This window comes from Ostrea edulis, chromosome 7, assembly GCF_947568905.1.
Source record: "Ostrea edulis chromosome 7, xbOstEdul1.1, whole genome shotgun sequence".
Classification (NCBI taxonomy): Eukaryota; Metazoa; Mollusca; class Bivalvia; order Ostreida; family Ostreidae; genus Ostrea; species Ostrea edulis.
Window position 1 is genome coordinate 77241695 of NC_079170.1, and position 23188 is coordinate 77264882.

General features: G+C 34.4%; 1 protein-coding gene across 2 annotated transcripts; it reads left to right on the forward strand.

The window, feature by feature from the left end:
• The first annotated feature begins 1422 nt into the window (after positions 1-1422).
• LOC125657248 (uncharacterized) lies at positions 1423-22563 on the forward strand. Of its 2 annotated transcripts, none has more exons than XM_048887935.2 (11): positions 1423-1972; positions 7305-7358; positions 8140-8300; positions 11549-11774; positions 12802-12900; positions 13407-13487; positions 13579-14201; positions 15721-15955; positions 16206-16279; positions 19204-19437; positions 20341-22563. In XM_048887935.2, exons 1-11 carry the CDS (start codon positions 1921-1923, stop codon positions 20599-20601), a joined length of 2100 nt encoding a protein of 699 aa, XP_048743892.2. In that variant the 5' UTR covers positions 1423-1920; the 3' UTR covers positions 20602-22563. The 2 variants fall into 2 exon arrangements, with proteins under 2 accessions (XP_048743892.2, XP_048743893.2); XM_048887936.2 differs by having other exon boundaries at positions 16221-16279.
• Positions 22564-23188: the final 625 nt, after the last annotated feature.

The following is a 23188-nucleotide window of genomic DNA, read 5'->3' on the forward strand; positions in this document are numbered from 1 at the left end:
GCGTTTCCTTAACAGAAATATATCATTGCATGTACTATAAGTGTTCACATAGTTGATATCAGTACGTGTTCAGTAATTACATGTGAGTGAGTATTAATCATGGAAGAGTCCACAATTTTAAAAATAAATTATGTGAAGGATATGATTACCAAGTCAAAATAAAACTCGTTTATATAACCTTTTATGGGGGAAAATAGCAATTGTAAAAATAGAATTAAAATTAATTTAAAAGCCTTTAATCAGATAAAAAAAAATATGCAATGCAAGTAATTTTACATATGTATCTGTCTGTATTATTTTTTTAAAGGTTTTTTCAACAGGACATACATATCTATTGCCATGGAAACGGTTTAGATTAATATACTGTTTGAATTTTCTCGAGAATCATCATTGCATAGCAATTTTATGAAATAAATTGACACAAACACTTGTTGTTAGAAGAATTATACGAAAATGTTACAAACGTTTTTTTATTTTTCTTTAACTGAAAAATACATAAAAAGAAAATGGAAAAAAAAAATTATCTGTATGCAGTTATCTTTTTTTTTTTTTCGTTCTGTTTGTTTCTTCATTTGGAGACTGGAAATTATCTCTCTCTCTCTCTCTCTCTCTCTCTCTCTCTCTCTCTCTCTCTCTCTCTCTCTATCTACCAACAACACATACTACTATACGAAGAAGAGGAAGAGAGAGAAAGACATTAACTTTTACAACAAAAGATCCGTGTATTGATAAGTTGGAGGTAGTTTCATTGACTATAGCGTACCTGTTCTACATTTGCATCTTATCTTGATACCTGTGTAAGTGATACAGACACTCATTAGTAAGGAAGGGGTGACCCAAGAACGAAACAAGTGCCTGTTATAAGTAACCCATCCACGTCCCTAAAGGTGAGTTAAGATCATGCACATAAAAATGATGTACATGTAATCCACTACCTGCAGATAATATTGATACACGTACACGTATGTTTCGATGCACGAGGTTAATCTCATTGATAAGGTGGGTAGTGCTATACCTTTTATTTTTGGAGAAGTATATTGCATTCTTTGTTTTGGCATATTGCAGTGGATTAATAAGAAGACATATATAGTGAGTGTATACCATGTACATATATATAATGTAATATTTAATAATTATATTTATTAAACTCTCGGCAGCTTTCAGAAAACCACAGGCAATGATTATTAAAGTACTAAAGTATAAGTGACACTTTGTTTTCTTGATAAAGGACCTATATTTTAATTATGTGTTAGTGTACTGTATCTGCACATTCATCTAAAACCGTATATTACTAAGGCATTTTTTTGTATCCACGGACGTGTGCTGTTTAAAAAAACCATAAAGCTTGACAGGAAAGAAATAAACTGTCGATTCACTCGCTTTGTACCGCCTATCATCTAAAAGAATGTCGATCGATAGTTGTGTTAAATCTTTATTTCATTTTGTCAACAAAATTCTTAAAAACCTTAATTGTTTCCTGCGGACCGTTTCTGACGGCGAGTTAATTTTAGTCCTGAGCGTTGGTGGGCCAAAGTCATTTCCTCCCATACTTCATTTTGTGTCAAGTTTTCAAGAGAATCTAAATATTTCCGTTCTTGTGAAACTCACCTATATATATACTTGAATTATTTGATTTTACACGAAGGGGATGTTTTGGAGTAAATGTCAAAAACTGGCTTCAATTAACCCAAAGTGTTTTCAATAATACATCACTAACAGCGCTCAGTACGACACAACGGCCTTATCATGCTGGTGTGGGGGACATTTTAATTGGTTTTTTGTTTCAAACCGGAGATAATCGTGTTGTATGGTGGCATCGCAGTTTCGTAATGACATTGCCGGTCACTGTGGAGTTCAAATTAGTTGTCATCTGAAAAAGAAAGTTGGGAAAATCTTCATCTAACCCGTCTATTCCATATCATGTGGACCGTCCGAAAATTGTGCATATTGTCTGTGATATTATTTATTGAAGGTAAGTATGCTATACGTCACACTCACAGCATATCAAGAAAAATATTACAGCACAACTTTATTGCTTTATATCTTAAAAGCGAATCTATATGTAGGTAACACTATTTGCATAGAGACGCTGTCAACTGTCGTCTGCTAACTGTACTAAAAAAGGGCATCGCAACGGTTTTGTATTTATTTAGACAAAAAATCTCCGATTTACTATGAAATAAGCATGGAATAAGAAGTTCTGTGATATGTATGTAGGAGAAACGAATTAAAAGGTTTTACTCTTGTGCTTTATTATTCAGCACAAGATACGTATTTCTTTTGTAAGAACAATGTAGTTAAACGTGGGTCTAAACCAGCAATGGTGACAGACGGTGTGCATTTAGAGGCCTATTAGACCACAACAGAAATTTACCTCTTATGAAATGTTTCAATGAATTGCTTCCGACAAAGGTGAATAATCTGATGTGTCTAAGTTAGTTATCTCACGGTATCCATGCATCTTACAATATACTGGTTTGGGATATGATGCAAACCCAACGGAATGAAAGAGAAAACAAAAAGAATGGGAAAATATTGAATATGAGGTCGGATCTTAAGTTTATACGAGAAAGGTGTAGTAATTTATTTTCAACCATTAAATACTATCATTCATACTTTGATATTTAAATGTGCTATACACCCCCACCTCCCCCCCCCTTTTTTTTTGCCTTCGCTATCTTTACCAATTGAAATGGGGGTCATTTCTTCAACGGCTTGGATTTCTCCGACAGAAATGAAACTAGAATGTAAATAAGAAAATAAATTTAAATTTCTTGGAAAACACACGAGAGGATACAACACTGGCATACTTTTCGTGAAACACTAACTACATGGAGCATTGCAGACGTAAGGCTCGGCGTTCATACTCTTGTATACATGTATATTCTAAAAAATGAAATATATTTTTTGAATGGAAGACACGTGTAGATAGGGGATAATAAAGGGGCTATATTCTGAGTCTGGCCGTATGGTACCTTTTACTATGATGTACAAAAAATGGTCCACACGACATCAAATGTTTAGAAATGTGAGGAGGAAAAAACTGTATCAAGTGCCTACTCAGGGGTGGGTGGGAAAAGCAGTTGTCTTTTTATAGACGAATCGTAAATTTCGTTTCTTACACGCAATTGGAGTAGCGACACAACTTCTTCATCCATGTCGTATTTTTTTTTTTAAGCGCTTGTTTAAAACTGTATTTAGGAGTGAATTTAATAGCAGAACTCGGTGTTGGATTTGAACAGATTACCAAGTTACAAAGTATGCTAGAACCTAAATGTCATATTTTACCATTAATAGTCATAAGGAATGTGAAATGACCGCGCTATTTTGTTATAGTGTCGCTGTCTGACTGCCCCTCTGCTGGAGATGGATGGATGGGTGGATAGATAGATAGATATTCTATTAGATAGATAGATGGATAAATAAATACACACACACACACACACACACACGCACATACACACACACACACACACACAGAGAGAGAGAGAGAGAGAGAGAGAGATGTATTAGATATATCAAGGGAGAGGTAGAGAAAAAGAGAGCGAGAAAAATAGAAAGAGATGGATAAATGAGAGAGAGCGGAGAGATAGAGTACTATGTGTACTATTTGTACTGATACAAACCTATAGAGCTCTTATCTCTCTATAAATGACCGAGTCAATGAAATGCTTGTAAAACAGTAGTAAATGTACATGTATCACTCCAGTTATAAGTGTGAATACTTCAGCCAGCACTTTGAAATATTGAGAATTCTGGGACACCTCTACCACAAAAGGTCACAGCGAAGTTCTTTTACGTGTCAATTATATTGTAATTTAAGTGTTTAACAATATAGTCAAATATAGAAAGAAACAGATTACATTCGTTAGATCTTAGATGTGGCCTCTTGACATAACTTCTCAAGTTTTATATGGACCATTTTACTTACAGTACATTTATACAGCATGTATATTTGAATACATAAAGTGTATTTCAGATCTTGACTACTCTTTCCGTTAATTTCACAATAATATATATATATATATATATATATATATATATATATATATATATATATATATATATGTAAATCGTAGTAGTAAGCGGAAGTGGAGTGGTAATAATAGTTATACTGCCCCCCCCCCCCCCCAACACGCACGTTGAAAAAAAAGAGCATACTTTGAAGCTAGTTTAAGGTGGGTCCTTAGTCCTGGATTTTTTGGGTTTAGGTAGCATTTTTTGTTTGGAATCAATAAATTAACATTCAGAGTAATGAAAAAATGCAAATTAGTTAAGGATTTCCATACTAATTTTCATTACAGACACTACTGAAGTCATGTACCCCATGTAGATTTTTATGAAATTCATTGGAAACCGTTATTTGTTGTTATTTTAAAATAAAAACAACAAGAAAATTGTTTAATTGCATTTATTTATCAAGAAACATGTCAGAAACTAAAACACATGTCATTTTCAATATGTTCATCAAGTTTTAGAATAATAAGTGCAAAATTATTGAATTAGCGTTATTCTCCAAAATGTTAAAAAACGAATAAATGTGGACACAATTTCTTTATAGCATGGTTTACATATCATTTTTTCTGTTTATATTAGTAGATGTACACCTATTACATTTATTTATGAACAAAAATCCATACCTTTCCTTAATAATTTCAAATTTATAGCTTCTAGAGTATGTATACCCCCATAAAAAATCAAAGTCTGGCACCATACAGCTGAGCTATTCAAAATCACTCATGGATTAAAATTTTATGTAATTTCACAAAAAGACACAGATAATGATTCCTTATCACCTTAGTAAAATGTTTGTGAAAAATAAAGGAAGTCTATCGCATAATGGATTTGATAAATAATTTATTGAAAACGGAGTTATTGTCCTTGGATTCAATATTTTGAAACATATCATTGACTATTCAAATATAACTAAGACTTTTGAAATATTTTATAGCTGACTATTTTTTTTAAAAATAACTATTGAAAAAGACCCCAACAAAATTTATGTTCCAGTCATTAAATCATTGACTTTGCTAAATCTTATGACGTCACAGGAGTGTGGAACTACGTTTTAATTTACATAGTATTAGTCTCTCTCTCTCTCTCTCTCTCTCTCTCTCTCTCTCTCTCTCTCTCTCTCTCTCTCTGTGTGTGTGTGTGTGTGTGTTAAGAATTTTGTTTAGAGTTTGATATCATTAATTTGGCTATGAAATATTTCAGTTTGACAGATGCTATAATAATTGCATTAGTTTTTGTCGGACACTCTGTTGTCATCTTGTCGTTTTTCATGTCAAACACGCTTCTATATTCTCTCACACCGTGCCTTATCAATCACCCCACTGTACTCTGTGTGCATGCGTGGTGAAAGGTTTGGGATTTCCGAACTGAGTATGATGTAATGTACATGTAGTTAAACTGTAAACCGATGATTAAAACTTGTCAATTAAATTCAAGTCTATAATACACATTTACACTTACTATGTGAACAAGATGTGTTTGTGAAACACAAATGCCCCCGATAATGGCCAATTCCTAAGATGGCCAAGGTCACAAGGGCAAATATCTTGGTACCAGTAGAAAGATCTTGTCAAAAGAAATGCTCATGTACAATATTAAAGCTCTAATATTTACCATTTAGAAGTTATGACCAATGTAAAAAAAAAAAAATTAAAAGTAGGTCAAATGTCAAGGTCAAAAGGTTCAATACCAACGGAAGGGTCTTGTAACAAGGAATACTCATGTGAAATATTAAAGCTCTATCACTTATTGTTCAAAAGTTATTAGCAAGGTTAAAGTTTCAGACGGAATGACAGAATTACAGAATGACAGACAGGACAAAAACAATATGCCCCCGGATCTTTGATCTCGGGGGCATAAAAATGCACCTTTTTCTCGTACCCTTCATTAGCCATACCACGTTCCTCAGGTGCAAGTCCATGGACCAAGAATTATGAGAAAGGAGGGGGTAATTGTTATATATGCATGCCAGTTTTTTAAATTTATACTCGGGTCTAATCAAAATTATACAGAGAGACAGATTTATTATATTTGGGAGTAATGTGATGAGCTTCTTCAGTTTCGGTTTTCAATAGTAAAGATTTGATATCATGGTGTACATGTACATGCATATTGGTTATTGATTCGTTACCTCGCAACGAATCAATTTTACCCTTGGCTTGAGAAGATGATGTGCATGTAAACGAACCCAAGTAGAAAATATGCACTTCACTTTCAGTAAGAGGGATTTAGAGCAAATGATTATTCTGAAAATTTATTTGAAGGCATTTCCGATCATATTCTTATATTGATTACCATAAAACGATCTCATCATTGATTGCCCGAAAAAGAGTACTGCAGGTGGTTTTCTACATCGAAATTACGTTTACGATCACTTTGACCGTATTCGAGCATTTTTCAAAACATGTCGTAGAATTGACGCTTTCCGAGACAAGTTAAAATATCATGCTGTAGCAATAGAACCATGGTCAGTATATCGGCCCTGATTAGTTCAGTGCTTAGATCACCTAAGTAGTAATGCAGTGGTCCTGGGTTCGATTCCTGATTGATCCAAAGATTTTCTCCCCTATATATATATATATATATATATATAGATATAGATATAGATATATATATATGTAAGATGCATGTAACCTAGATATATCCATTTACACAACCTTCTGTAATACATAAGAGCTGATTATATATTTTTACTTGCCAAAACTATTAAAGTATGCTGGCACTAAAGCAAACATGGTAATATAACCCCGTTGTTTTTAGAAACAAGATTGGATGCGAGTACATTGTATCTGAAAATGTCACGAAACCTGTACATTACTGAGAAATGTCGCGTAAGACCTTATTCAATGCATGTTGAATATTGATAGACACTTCCTGACTAAAAGTAGGCTTCACAAATGGAAACACCACCCTATTAAGATATTTTATACAAAGCTTGACATTTTACCTGGATCATATCTGGTTGCACTTGTATAAAACTCATTATTGAAATATGATTCATCTAAGAATTTTCAACGGTCTCTTAATATGATTTTTAAAATCATTTTGATTTGCATGTAAATATGTATAATTTTTGCATGAAAAAAAGAAGAAGAATAAAATGATAAAAATTAAATGGCCTCTTACGAAAGTTTACGAAAACTTTCCCGTTTAAATCATTAAACCAACTTCCTGTCAATTTGATGTACATTATATAATCATTTATTGCGTTAGGGATATGTATGACTAATTTGTTTCTCTGAACACCTGTATTGATGTGGCCCTGACCTGCTTTATATTGTTTTTTACAGGTATTAGAAGTATAAGAAACGCCGAATCAGAAGCGGTCTCTTCTAGATATAGTAGTAAGTCCCGTTTTCTTGTACTACATGTAAACCATTCTCTATCATGGCATGTGATGTTATATGGAAAAAAAATGTAAGCATCATATGAATTGATATCATAGTGATTGTTTTAACTTGAAATATTTGTGCTTTATCCCTAATGATTTCCTGTTATTTAAACGTCATCTTACATCTCTCCAAAGAATCAATGACTTTTATGGAATAGTGCATACAAGACCAATCTTATCCTCATTGAAACAGAGAGACAGATCGCAATTCAAATCGCTATTGAAATTTACATTTTGAGTCAAAATTATAAAAACCGAGACAAATCTGTCTGATTCACCAAAACGATTCAAAAGATTACATCCTATCATTAACTAAATTGCATTGTTACGTGAGTTTCTGGGGTTACATATAGGGGGACTGCCTCTTCCGTCTGTTATCTAGGGTGAGAGAGGTATTTTGTCTGCCGTCAGTTAATGAGGTTCGGGGGAAACTGTCTATCGCTCTGTTACCACATGGTTAGGCCCTCCCAGTCTGATTAAAATCAAACCTCTCACTTCGCTCGATATACGGATAGTCGAAGCGACTATCCGTATATCGAGCGAAGTGAGAGGTTTGATTTTAATCAGACTGAGGACTTCCGAGCTATTGGTAAACCTGAAGAGGTCCTCGCTGGCCCCATCAAAGATTTAAACATTACTTTATTGTCCAGAAGATGAATGGAACAAACTTATCTTAGTTAATCAAATCGTATTTGCGTTCTTTTACAATATCAAACACTGTTTTCATCCGACAGATTCTGACGTATGTAGCGATTCAAGTCACACAGTTCTAGACGAGAAATGGCGAGAAGTAGGCAGCGAGACCTCTGGTAAATGCGATGAAAAGCTACAAGAAGGCTGGTACAGGTTCTTAATCAATGGCAAGAATGCCCAGCTGCCTACACTCTGTATAAAGGTAAAAACAGATTTCAGATTGGGGTTTCCCCTCAACGCACTTATTTGTTGAATGAAGTCAATACGATAGAACTAGTAAAGATTTATGAGTTCTCGCTACAGGATTTGCCCTCATTACAATTCGGAAATGTTCATGAATTATCTTAAATCGTTATTTATTTCAAACAACTTGATGTGATAAAAATTACAAATCACATCTCTTCAGATTCCATTGACTATTTAATATTTAAATATAAGATAGAAGTACATTCTACAGACACTCCTTGAGAGGAAGCTGCAAATTTGTCCGCCACTTATCAGTCTACTTGGCTCGCGTACTGACTTCCGGTCATATGTAAACAGAGCGTCTAAGCAGCTTCCTCGCCAATTATATTCTTCCGCAATTCTGAATAAAGGAATATCTCCATTTGGCCATTCCTTTTAGTTAGAGTATGTTGTTTACTTGTCAACAATCTTTCGAAAAATAAAATCGATTGCAATGGCTGTGACTTTGGCACCTGTTTCTGAGAAAAGTTCAAGCTTTAATGATCGGGGTTTGTTTGTCGTCTGTGTTAACTCGTTATGGTGGCTTCCTTCAGAGAATCCAAGCACATGTTTGCCACACGACGTCTTGGGAATAATAAAAGTACAGTAACCTTTTTACGAGAAGGACACCCCCTCCTCCCAAGATAAAAAGTAATCATTTAAAGATCTTGTTTAGAAGAAATTTATAGTACGAAATCAAGATAAAAACAACAACAACAACAACCTCTCCCAAATAAAGAAAATAAAAAATTAATATATAAAAGAAAGACCGCCAAGATGGTATTCTCCCTATTTGGTACATGTATATATGAACACATATTCAGATCTTGTACGGGGATAGACGACGATAGAAAATGAAAGTTTGAAAATGTACATGGGATCATCTTCCAAGAACGAAAAAGCTAGTCCATCATTTGCAAATTATTATGCAAGATTCCTCTGTGGTTTGGATTTGAATTCCTTCCGTTCGTCTTCTTAGAGATAAGGATGGGGACACAGTCGATTTTATTTATGCTTAGATTAATTGGAAACTATACTTGCATCAAAATGTTAAATGTACATGCTATAATAATGCAAAGAAATCGGAAATTTTCTTTTGAATGTGTTTTTTGAGTACTGTGAGTGATATACAGATTTTAAGAAAATCGTTATTTACACAATCTGTGTTTAATTGACAATTCTGATAAACATTGTGTGCAATTAAATCACAGTTTATGATAGCCATGTCCAATATTGTATTGATGATGACGTCAATCATGGGTGCAGGAAACAAACACAAGATACATATGGTATCGCCAAAACAGTTTCAAAAACTAAATGTGATTATAAAACTTATTCACCTATAATAAAATCATACATCGCTAATGAATGCTGATTTCACCAGAATATATATGATTAATAAAGTTGCTTTTTTTTTGGTACTGTTCAAATACGATTTTGTCCTTTTAAACTAATTTGATACTGAACAAGCTTTTAATTTTCTGAAATGATTGATTATATATGTTTTAAAATGTTGTAGGTATTTTCACTTATATTATGTATAGTCTGTAATAATTTCCCCGATATCCACAATATAACTAGGTTTAGTGTATTTTTAAAATGATTTTCAAGAAAAATGTGTGTTTTTCTGATGTTGGCATATACTAGTTAACGTTGCTATTCATGTGTCTGGAATCTTTGAAAAGATGGTAAGTTTAACATATACATTTTCCTTGGTTATTGATGATATCAAACTATATGAAGTGGAAATTAATATAGTGTTTTCTGCTTTGAACCCATAAAAATGTGAAGTCACGTGAGGGTAGAGTTTTAATATATTTAATGCGCAATCTAACCTGAAACTTAAATACAAAAGATACCGGAAGTCTGTAGGAAATGTGTTGATGAAATTCCGTCATAATGCTGATCCACTGACGGAAGTTAAAGCTGAATCTAATGTACCTATAGATATGTTTTCTAGTGGACTATAGCGACGGTACATGCACATGAACATCATTACACAAGTAGATAGCTAATGACGACCATTAACATCAAATTTCAAGTGGCTTCCTCTTCATTCATCTCACGAGATAGTACTGACACTCGCTGTGAATTCGTTTTATTTGTTCAAAACCTTCTTAAAATTTCCGGATTTTCTTTACGCAATGCACTTAATATATTCAAAGTTCAGTCATGAAGACAGAGGTAACAATATAGGGAACCGAATACGAATATTAGTACATGTATATGAAAAGAACTATAATAAGTTCCTTTATAAGATTTTTTTTCTACCTTTATTCTTTGTTAATAAGCAAGAACTGTCACGTGTCAGCGACCTTCATGGATAGCCATCGCACTATCGCCATCGCACTATCGGTCAGTAAAATGGTCTTGACTATAGAGGAGATAATCAATTAAGGTTCAGAATCTCGCATACTCACATGAACAATTTGGGTGACTCAGGCGAACGTTGTGGGGGCTTTATTTTTGTTTTTCTTTGTTTGGTTTAGTGTTGTACTGTTTGCACTCTGTATATAAACATCGTAATTCATATACACCTATATGTTGTACTCTGACATACAATGATGACACAATATTCAAAATAGAATGTTATTAAATAATTAATTATATAAAGTTTTCTTTTCATTATAATTTAATCTACATGTATTCTGTAATTATACAGTTGTGTTGGACTCAAATTCTCGCAACTCTTGATGCTTGAATATGTAATATTATCCTGACTAACATGAATCACATATTTACCGTGATACATGTATAATATATATATATATATATATATATATATATATATATATACACTATGGTTCTAACACATTTATGTATATAAAGCAAATGACTGGCGAATCAAATTAATCTTAAAATCTGAAATAAAAATTTGCAACGCGATAAGAAATTCATTTTATGATTTTATTATACGTTTATACATGCTGAAAGACAGAAGATAATTACACCTGTTGCTCTCAGTAGAAGTAGAATAGCATTACATGTGTATGAATAAGAAAATAAACCAATTGCGTGTGCACGTTTTGTTCTATTGACTATCGAATTCTAATATACATTCACATATATGGACAGTAAATGCGTTTTCATCATCAGTTTTCCTAAGAATGAAGGCTTTTACAGATTGAAATGAATTTTAATTCTCATTGTTCAATCACAGTGAAACACAACACCGCATGCGTGAATCTTCTCTTATAATTACCATTTCTGTGTCTCTATGAATAGAATAAGGCATGTGGGACTGTGGTGCCGCTTCGTCTGGACCTGCAGGGCATGCAGCTTCCGCCTGTAAACCACTCGATCCGCGCCTCTGTGTGTGGGTCCTACACTATCCTTCACAAGTGGGATTGCTGCGTGTTGAGACAGCCCGCCCTGGTCCATAACTGTGGTGCGTTTTACGTCTATAGACTAAGTCCACCCGATCGATGTGATGTAGGATACTGTGTAATCAGTGAGTATTTATTCTTAACATACACGATAGTGTGTAACATACTACTTATTTCAATATTTTTGTTGTAAATTTGTAGTTTTGATTAGATCGAGATATAGGGTTCATGGCGGGTGTGACAAATCGACAGAGGGTGTTTTCTCTTCCGAGGCGCCTAATCCCACCTCTGGTGTGTCCAGTTTGCCCTACTCTTAATTTTGTATTCTTATGGGAGTTGTGAGATTAATCACTATTCATTTTCCTTATTTGTTCATCAATGTTACCGCTGTAGTACTGAAAACATCAGTGGAGACAAGGGAAATTACTCAAATTGAGAAAAAGACATTCTTGAAAAAGCATTGGTTAATTTCCCTTGAAAAGTGCCATGAAAAGTGCATGTATTATAGGTCTAACCGTAATTTATATACATGTTTTGCCTTTGAAATGTCTACAATTTTTACTGATAGCCGTTTTCTCAGGAATGCGTTGCAGTTTTAGATAATGCGCGTATGAATATAGATAAATATAGTCCGTCTATTTTGATTAACGACTGGGAATTCCACGATAGTAGAATGTAAAAATAAGAATTATATTTCAATTTTGAAATTAACCAAGAGTAGAAACTGCGACATTTCACACCGGAGTGCTTTATGAAGCTTATTAGCATTTCTTTAAGTCTTTTTTTCGTTTATCTAAATGTACAAACATACCCTCGGCTAGAGATGCCTGTTTATAACAAATATTGCTTTAAAGCTGAAAATGTAATATATTTTGTAGATAATTCCGTTGAAGTATTAAAACCAATCTAATTAAAATCAGACTTCTTAGATTCGCGCCATATACTTTGTGTAGCGATTGTGCGCGTATCCTAGGATCTGATTTTAATTAGATTGGTATTAAAACATGATTATTTTTAAGGTTTTGATCTGAATGGATACATAGTTCGATGATTAGAAGTAAAAGGTGAAACAAATGAAACATCACATAGAACAATGTGTACTTCGTTCAATTTACCCAATAGACATATCAGGCATTTCTCTCTTGATTGAAGGCGATGGTGATTTAATGAAGATGCACGCTTTTACTGCGAAAACGGGAGAACCTTCACACGAACGCCCAAAACCAACATATCTACCATCTACTACAAAAGGTAGGCACTGAGAAGAATTAACAATTCATTTTTAATAACGAACATTTTCCTCTTCTCCACACGTTGCTTTGACTTTAGAACAGTGTGTATAGCAACTGTAAATTTGTCGGGCAATGCTACATAAAACTTTTTTCAGATCGTTTTATTAGATGGAAATTCAATTAAGACTTATTAATAACACTGTGGAATAACTGACATTGATGGGAGTCATTTTGTCATGGTTAATGAATCCCCTCCTTTCGTATGTTTATAGTGATGTGATTTGCTGACCGGATTATTTGATAGAATCGTAACATGTATAATGATTACTAATACCATATGAAGACACATAAATCTGTTGGTACTCTGTAATGAAGAATTGAATGGAGACATCATGGCAAAATAATTAATTTACAATTGGCATTCTGTCGTCCAAGCAATCGAACAAGAAATCAACTAATGAGTGTGAACTACAAACTACAAGCCTTTAATGAGTTATTGCTGAAAGTTCTTTATCTTTAATGTAGAAAAAGGATGTTCGTCCAACGAGCGTCGCTGTCCTGATGGATGTGTTCCGTTGTCTCAAAGTTGTCCGATGACGCTGGACTGTAAGTAGTAGACAGGACATTGTTCATCAAATCTGAAAAGCTCTTTACTATTGACATAAATGTAATATATATCAAACCATGTAATTTTCAGTTAACCCAGTTCATGTACAGCGACGAATAGTGCACACGTTCGATACAATTAGACAAAAACATTATTTCACAATTACAACAAGAAAGACAACGAAAGCAAGAACGACAACCCATGCTGTGACCGAACCAAGGGAAGGTAGCACGGGACATCACACACAGCCTATATATCGATATGAACCGTTTCCTTCCACCACGGAACGTCCGAAAGCGAGCACAAATATCAACAGAAGCGTATTTACCACGGTGATATCAGCCATTACGACCGCAGAGAACGAGGGGTCTCCGACAACTGACCGTGAAGACTCCGTACCGTCCACTGCCGCAGTGGTCAGCGCTTCACACGAGTCAGGTACTGGCGCGACCGAGGGGATAAAGGATCTACTGGACGATTCAACCAAGTCCACTCTGTCTGATGGCGATCGAAAGAGGACAGAATCCACTGATGTTACCACTCATGAAATGTCGGAAGCTACTGTGGAAAAGTCTCGAGTGACGACAACCACGACTTCACCAACAGGCGACCATACTGGTGTTCATCATGACAATCAAAACGAACAGCCGGTTGCCGGGAACACGTATTGTGGGGTCATTCTAGCTTTCGAATTTGAAGCCTCCTACGCACAGGTATATTTAAAATCGTCTAACATTGTTCATACCCATTAAAATATGTAATTGATGATATGAAAATGATAATGGTATGTAGATCTACGGTAATACAGAACCGGCACATTTGGGAGCGGAGGGGTTGACGATGTTTGTTTCTCACATATAATTTCATGGTAGAACGAACTTTGGTACACATTGCTAGAGAAATACATATTTACCGTTGGTTCCAAATTTGGCGTTTTCACCTACCAAGTATAAATGACGTAGATTCTACCAGAGTTTCTTATATGAAAGAGACATTACTGTGTATTTCACATTAAATGCGCAGTTCTAGAGTACTCACCTGAGAAGTAATTACCTAACTACATAAAGGGGAAATAACTGTGTTTCACAAAAAATGTATGGCACTTTGATATTGATATCAGGAACATTTGATTCTAAAGGTCATGTCTCAAAGCATTACATAGTATTGAATAAGTACTCAATTCCTCATGTCTCAAAGCATTACATAGTATTGAATAAGTACTCAATTCCTCGTGTCTTAAAGCATTACATAGTATTGAATAAGTACTCAATTCCTCGTGTCTCAAAGCATTACATAGTATTGAATAAGTACTCAATTCCTCGTGTCTCAAAGCATTACATAGTATTGAATAAGTACTCAATTCCTCGTGTCTCAAAGCATTACATAGTATTGAATAAGTACTCAATTCCTCATGTCTCAAAGCATTACATAGTATTGAATAAGTACTCAATTCCTCGTGTCTCAAAGCATTACATAGTATTGAATAAGTACTCAATTCCCCTTGTCTCGAAGCATGATATAGTATTGGATAAGCACTCAATTCCCCATTTACCAATTAGAAACTTAATGGAAAAAAATGCCTGGTATTGCAAATTCCTATATTTATGCAGGAATATTCCATTATCATTGTATTCACATGTATATGGTGTTTATATCAATCAATTGTTGTCAAATCGATACAACCTACTGAAAAATAAGTTGGTGTTACAGTCTCTTTTAAAGTAAACATTTCACAAATTATATAGTCGTGGTAATGACCTTATTTGCAAATACAACCTGTTGTTAGGTCAAATGTTGTCTGACGTGTTTCATATCAATTGTTAGACCGTTCTTCACATACTGATTTTGACTACGGATTACTCCGTTTATCTGACAAAATTATATAGGAATCACATCGGTTGTGACCAATCGGTAGGGGATGCTTGCTCCTCCTGGGCATATGATCCCACCTCTGGTATGCCCAGTTGTCCGTGTTTGCCCAACTCTTAATTTTGTATCCTTCACATGATGTATGGGATTGATCACTGTTCGTTATCCTCACCTTTCATTGATCACTGTTCGTTATCTTCACCTTTCATTGATCACTGTTCGTTATCTTCACCTTTCATTGATCACTGTTCGTTATCTTCACCTTTCATTGATCACTGTTCGTTATCTTCACCTTTCATTGATCACTGTTCGTTGTCTTCTCTTTGTCATTGATTCGTATATGGTATATTGTTTCTGTTGCAGAATACAAATTTCACACGGTTTAGGAAGAGGTTACAGGTGGTGTTCGCCTCCTTGTTGAATATCTATTATGTGGATAACCACGGTCTTTACATGAATGGGATTTTCTCGTGGAGGACGCGATATCACAGAGATACCGTCAAATCATATACATCGACTCAAGTTCATTTTGGACAGGGTATCCATAACCAATCATATTACTTCATAACACTGTTTGCAGAGGATATCTTCAATGCTGGTTAGTACAAATATACATACAAGTGCATAATCGTGTCATAGGAACGTTACCAAAAACCGGAAGTAACAAACCGGAAGTAATATACTCAGTTGTTCTTGTTACAGACATCGATATGCTTAGGTCTATAGACTATTTGATGCATTGTGTATTCAAATTTCTAATTTGCGTGGTTTTTAAATTTTTTTTTATACACAAGTAGATTGAAAGAGTTGTGCTATTAATAACATTACATTGATATATCTTATTTTAGTTCTGTACTTACCAGATAGAGTTATTTCGACCCTTCTTCACAACTCTACAGTCATCAGTTACATTCAGCGAGAGGTAAGATCTTTTCTAGAGCTTTATCCGTTACTCCAGGCCTCGACTTGAATAAAATTTACAATCATCCACTTCGTGCAGCGCTAGACGCCTGTCATCTTTTCAGTAATGTTTCAGAGGTTTGCAAACACTTTATACAATCAATATAACCCTTTTCCTTCGTACCTCTTTTCAAAACAATGAAAGAAATTTTGCTAAACGACATTTATATTTATTAATTTATCTACAGCTTCGGGGTGAATTTGGTAAGAGTTTGTTAATTGGCCATTATTTTTCCATACGTTTTTTTGTTTCTATTTTTGGTTTTGTTTCGTTTTGCTTTTGACTAACGAATTTGAAGCACTTCAAATTAACACATCTCGTCTTATCTTTCAAGTAGGCTTTTCTTAACTATTGATAAACTTACTCTATTTTATTTCGTTCAGTTATCTGATGTTAGCGGAATTTTATTTGCTACTTTAAAAAACTTTATACAATTGCACAGAGAGTTTCCATAACATCATTAACGTTTGCATAGGCTTACGATGTTGTGAAATCATTTATCTGATTTATCTGATTTGATATTTAGTCAAGAAATAAATTTCATTTTTGTAAATACATGTATATGCGATTATGAATTGTGATGTTTAATATTGACATACTCTATATACCACCGCTTCATGAAAAACATTATGTCGTGAAACGTGGCTGTTCATACCCTCACGTGTTTTCAAAATTGAAATTTATCTAAATCTTATATTTACATTTTACTTTCATTTCTGTCAGAATTCCCAGTCGTTCAAACTGCCCTACTATATCTATTAAGTAGTTGTATATTCAGAGCATATTGTTTACAACTACAACGCGTTCATGAGGAAATGGCTTTCATTGCAATTTGTAGAGACATCAAAGGTAAAAATACCGGAAATGTAAATATAAACGTATAATCGTAAAACGCTTTCTACTAATGAGACGCATACCAATCGCCATATTTATATCTGAATTGACAAATTGAATGCTGTGTTGTTTTATACAAACATACATGTATTATATGGAATTTTTTAAACATTCTCAAGCAACTAATTCTGTTACACATATGCAAGTGACATTAAGATTATGTTTACGTATCCAAGTATTTATTTTTCTATCTTTCTATGTAACACATAGAGATTCATTATATATGGATACCCAGAAGCGGAAGCAAACTTTTTACAAGTACATGTAACAGCGGCTGCCAGACGCGTTGAAACGTAGACCGTCCGACCATCTAAGAATGTTAAGGTAGTACTCTACATCGTCATAATGGCTGACTTCCTTTAAAAACATGGGTGACAAAATCGATATCAGCAATATTTGACTTTTCCTTTTCCATTTAAATACCTACATGTAGCAGAGTAGCTCAGTAGGTTAGAATACCGACTGCTGAAGTGTAGGTCGCAGGTTCGAGTTCAGAAGGGGTTTTAAATTTTTTCCAGGTTACCTTCTACTAAAACTGTATTTTTTGACAAAATAAAGTAAATTTGAAAATGTTCAACTTCAAAATATTGTTGTACATATCCTCCACTTTTCATCTACATCATATTTCTCTGGTGTAGCATACCTCCTTAAGATTTTTGACGACGGTGGGATTCTCGCTACTCTGTTACATGTACATAGTAAACGAGAATGGACAATGGAGGCGGTTATTTGACGGAAATCTGCATTTGAAATATTTTGAATAAATCACACTATCAATGAAGTATATATAAATTCACTCCGTGTTTAGATACTGAAGGCCAATAATTCATAAAGTTTGAGTTTTTGAGATATGAACACATTTTAAATTTTTAATTATTATAACATGTTACACATATGTACAAAGAATCTAAGTATCGGGTCTTGAGTAAATAATATATGTATGTGTGAAATAGAATGTTTTTGTGTGCAATGGACAAACGATAAGTAATTGTTTACTATCAGGCATACTTCAGAAGACAGAGACTTGTGTTTTTACAGACGAAATGTATTACGGATTTGAGATGAAATCATCTCTTACTATCATTGCGGTATTACCAGACCTTAAACTTTTAATAGTAAGTAGTCCGTTAAATAGTGACACTTTATAGTAAGTAGTCCGTTAAATAGCGACACTTTATAGTAAGTAGTCCGTTACATTGTGACATTTTATAGTAAGTAGTCCGTTAAATAGTGACACTTTATAGTAAGTAGTCCGTTAAATAGTGACACTTTATAGTAAGTAGTCCGTTAAATAGCGACACTTTATAGTAAGTAGTCCGTTACATTGTGACATTTTATAGTAAGTAGTCCGTTAAATAGTGACACTTTATAGTAAGTAGTCCGTTAAATAGCGGCACTGTATAGTAAGTAGCCGTTAAATAGTGACACTTTATAGTAAGTAGTCCGTTAAATAGCGACACTTTATAGTAAGTAGTCCGTTAAATAGCGACACTTTATAGTAAGTAGTCCGTTACACCATGACACTTTATAGTAAGTAGTCCGTTAAATAGCGACACTTTATAGTAAGTAGTCCGTTAAATAGCGACACTTTATAGTGAGTAGTCCGTTACACCATGGCACTTTATAGTAAGTAGTCCGTTACATCGTGACACTTTATAGTAAGTAGTCCGTTACATCGTGACACTTTATAGTAAGTAGTCCGTTACATCGTGACACTTTATACATGTAGTAAGTAGTCCGTTAAATAGTGATACTTTATAGTAAGTAGTCCGTTAAATAGTAACACTTTATAGTAAGTAGTCCGTTAAATAGTGACACTTTATAGTAAGTAGTCCGTTAAATAGCGACACTTTATAGTAAGTAGTCCGTTAAATAGCGACACTTTATATTAAGTAGTCCGTTAAATAGCGACACTTTATAGTAAGTAATCCGTTACATCGTGACATTTTATAGTAAGTAATCCGTTACATTGTGACACTTTACATTTCTAGATTAAAGATTTCCACGTCACTTTCGTAAATACAACAACCAATAAAACGGAAGTGATGTCAACTGAAGTACCGCCCCGATCGACTCCTCTACTGTTCGCTAACCTGGGGCTCTGCATGGCTGCTGTTGTTCTTATTTCCATCTGCCTTGTCTGTGGACTGATTGCAATTCTGAAAGCGAAAAGCAAAAATCGGTGTATGAAACTCCGAAGAAAGTCTGGGCAATATTACGTTAAGGTATGCTGTTTTGTAGCTCTCATTTTGATTACTGATTAGTGTACATCCATGCACTTAATACTGCTTCATGTTGAGAATAAATCGGTTGGAGATTACTTTATATTTTGATACTCAATGTTAATGCGGAATAATTAATTTAGAAACTTCAATGGGCTGAAAAGTTGTCGCATGAAAAGATTCTGTGAAACCTAAGAACTTCTCTGTATATTTGATCATATGTTCGTCCATTTCAGAGCCCATTAAACGTTTTAAAAAATGGTCATTTATTACTGATATATGCATTAAAAAGGAACAGGCTTCTTTAGAATATGGTACTTACGACCGGCCATACACCACAATAATCGCACCAACATGAAAGACCCCCCCCCCCGCCCCCAAATTATTCAACTTTGTGTGAATTCGTTATAATATATGTACGATGCAGTTGAAGTTCTACTTCGTAACTAGGCCTTGGCAATCGTGATACTGCAAGTAATGCTGTTGTAGAAAAAACTAATGAATCGTCTTCCATTCTGAGTTACTGACATTCATAGTACACCTACGTGGATTCAGTGTCCTTGATCTTTGACCCTTGATAATCTGCAATGGATATTGAAGCTATTTTTCATAACAGAAATACAACGAATGCATATCCATGAAACTATATCTGTGAATCAGGCCCAAAACAGGCATTGTTAATTATTAAAATGTAACACTGTTGAAGAACAATTATGAAACCGCACTTTGATATTTGCAAACGTTGCACGTATTCCCTTCAGACGTTTGAAGCCAGGGAGTGTGTCTATTTCTGAAATTTCACGTTTTTAAAATATCATTTTACATCATTAATTATCAAGTAAACAGCACCTATGAGAGTGATCCCTGCATGACCATAAGATGACAATGTTTTATCGCTTTTCACAGTGGGAGCAAGCGCTGAAACGGGATGTATGTAAAGGCATAGAATATATAGAGAACCCAGTCAAGGACAAGGAGATTGGCAAGAGCGATATCTCGGTGAAGCAAAATCTCATCTCTCCAAAAGATAAAGATTCCAGAGAAGAGGAGGAAAATGCGGCGAACGACCTGCGCGGGAAAGAGAGAACAAGAGACAGTTTCTGGGCTGTGACAAGTACCGGATATCACGAGTCTGATGTTGTTCAGGGATTACAAACAAAGTTATAGTTAATGCGTTCACTTTTGTTTCACGCAACAACTATCCACTAGAGGGTGTGGGCATTAATTTGTGCAAAGTCGTCTTCTTGCCAGTTTAGAATTTGAATGAAAACTTATATGAAAAGGTTTGTGTCTATTACAGACCTAACTGAATATTGCACCTAGTCAAAAATGTCCATGCACATTTTATCTAACGTTTCTGTTCAAACTATCGACATAGTGCGTGTAAGATTTGATAGCAATATCAAGTTACACGTGGTTTAAGTGAGTTTTTTTTCTAGCCGCTATTGCTAAATGTTTTCGAAGGATGTACATTGTCTTCATATTTAAATTAAAATTATACATACATATGTAGATGCATTTTTCAAATCGAAGTCCAAGTGTTACCACTGCTTTTTATCTTGAATGAACAGATTTAATTTATAATAATTTTATTCACAAAAAGTGAAAGTGATTGGGCAGCAGGTGTAGCCTATTTTAGCCCTCTCCCAAAATGAATGAACAGATGCCTTTTGATACGGGTATGAAAACACATTCCAGCGATAATACAGTGACCATTAAATCATTAAGGGGAAAATAGCAATATCATAAAGTACACATTTCAAATTGTAATCTATATCAGCCATCAAAATTAATAGCGTTGTCGTAATAGGTTTAAAAGTTCTAGAGCTTGTGTTTATTTGTTATATGTAAAATAGTGCCGACTTCAAATATAGATTACTACTGATTTATGTTGGTGCATAACCAGCATTGATAAAATTTAGATCCGAATGTGTTCCAGTTTTGCAATATTTTCACATATATACTAGAAGCAGAAAATAATATTTTGTTAGATATAGGCAAAACATATATTTTTAAGACTAGTATCTGCCAAAAGAATTTTTATGATTTTAACAATAATATTATCAATCTGATCAATTCAGAATCAATATTAACCGATTTTCGATAGCATTCATATAGCTAATTCCGGTAGCATTGCTCTCATTGGCCAAGACATAAAAAGTAGCATATATCCAGGATAGGATTAGAATAATTAGCTTGACTAGCAATCAAATCAGCAAACATTGCTAACCTTAGAAATCAGCAAACATCGCTATATTGTAACAATGAAAATCAGCAAACATCGCTATATTGTAACAATGAAAATAAGCAAACATTGCTAACATTGAAAAGCAGCAAATATTCCTATATTGCTAACATTAGAAATCAGCAAACATTGCTATGTTGTAACATTGAAATCAGCAAACATTGCTACATGTATATTATAACATTGAAATCGGCAAACATTGCTATGTTGTATCATCAGAAATCAGCAAGGAAAGCAATGCGGAAAACTATCATTGACACTGGAACATGATAATAGTTTCCTGCACTGATAAGATTATCATCAGTTTCGATCCCTGAATCTAAATAACACGTTCATTACCTTACGAATTAAATGCACTCAGAGAATGAAGTAGAGCTTCAGAGTTGTGTTAGACCTCCACATACCTACATGTACCTCTCACAGCTGGAGGTTAATTTTGTAATTATAATCAAATGCATGGTCGATAAAATACACACAGGAAGACTGTACCGTGGGGATTGTAAGGGCATTGATTTATTCAATATGGCATTTGGAAGAGAAAGGATATTTGAAAACATTGAGACAAAAACAAACACAGCAAGGTGTTGCATGCGTATTTACCTGTACCGTATCTAGCGAAAATGGGGGTTTCTATAGGTCCTGTCTTCCAAGACTATAGGCATTCACAACTTAAATATCAGTTTTTGTTTAACGTTGTAATTGATTTATCAGAACTTCCTACAGGCGGTAAAAAGGATATACAGATAACTATACGCATACAGTGATATATTGCTTTTGAAACATTAGGTTGTGTAATCATTATTTATTTATTTTGTATTCATAATTTATGAATTGTATGTGCTTCAGGGTAATCAAACCCAGTCAAATAAAACTAAAAAGTTCCATTACTCTCCAGTGTTTTATCTGTTGATAATCCACCGAGTATCAGGAGAATTGGCGTGATTGATTTCTGCTTTGCTCACGACCTTTTCACACTGTGCAGTGGAGTCAAAAGGTAACGGTTTTACGTGAAGTTGAAAAATGACAGAAAATAAAGAGATCTGAAATTGAAGGAGTCAGAAAGGGGCAGAGAACCTAGAATGACGGTCATACAGGCTTGAGACTGACAGAAACTCGCAAATAATCTGAAGCAGATTGACAGAAATTTCACAGGACTGATATTGAAGGCGATACCATACAATAAGACTGAAATATATGTAGAGCTAGAGCTGTATAGGGGATATTATGGACAAGGACTGTAGGAGATTATGGACAAGGACTGTAGGAGATATCGACAAGGACTGTAGGAGATTATGGATTAGGATTGTAGGAGATTATGGACTAGAACTGTAGGAGATAATGGACTATGACTGTAGGAGATTATGGACAAGGACTGTAGGAGATTATGGACAAGGACTGTAGAAGATATGGACAAGAACTGTAGGAGATTATGGACTAGGACTGTAGGAGATAATGGACTAGGACTGTAGGCGATTGTGGACTAGGACTGTAAGATATTGTGGATTAGAA

What these genes read in the sequence shown, in the direction of transcription:
- LOC125657248 (XM_048887935.2), top strand. Translation starts at nt 1,921, where the DNA reads ATGTGGACCGTCCGAAAATTGTGCATATTGTCTGTGATATTATTTATT. An exon ending in TGTGATATTATTTATTGAAG is followed by an intron (nt 1,973 to 7,304) that starts GTAAGTATGCTA and finishes TGTTTTTTACAG; the next exon opens with GTATTAGAAGTATAAGAAAC. An exon ending in CTGGGCAATATTACGTTAAG is followed by an intron (nt 19,438 to 20,340) that starts GTATGCTGTTTT and finishes CGCTTTTCACAG; the next exon opens with TGGGAGCAAGCGCTGAAACG.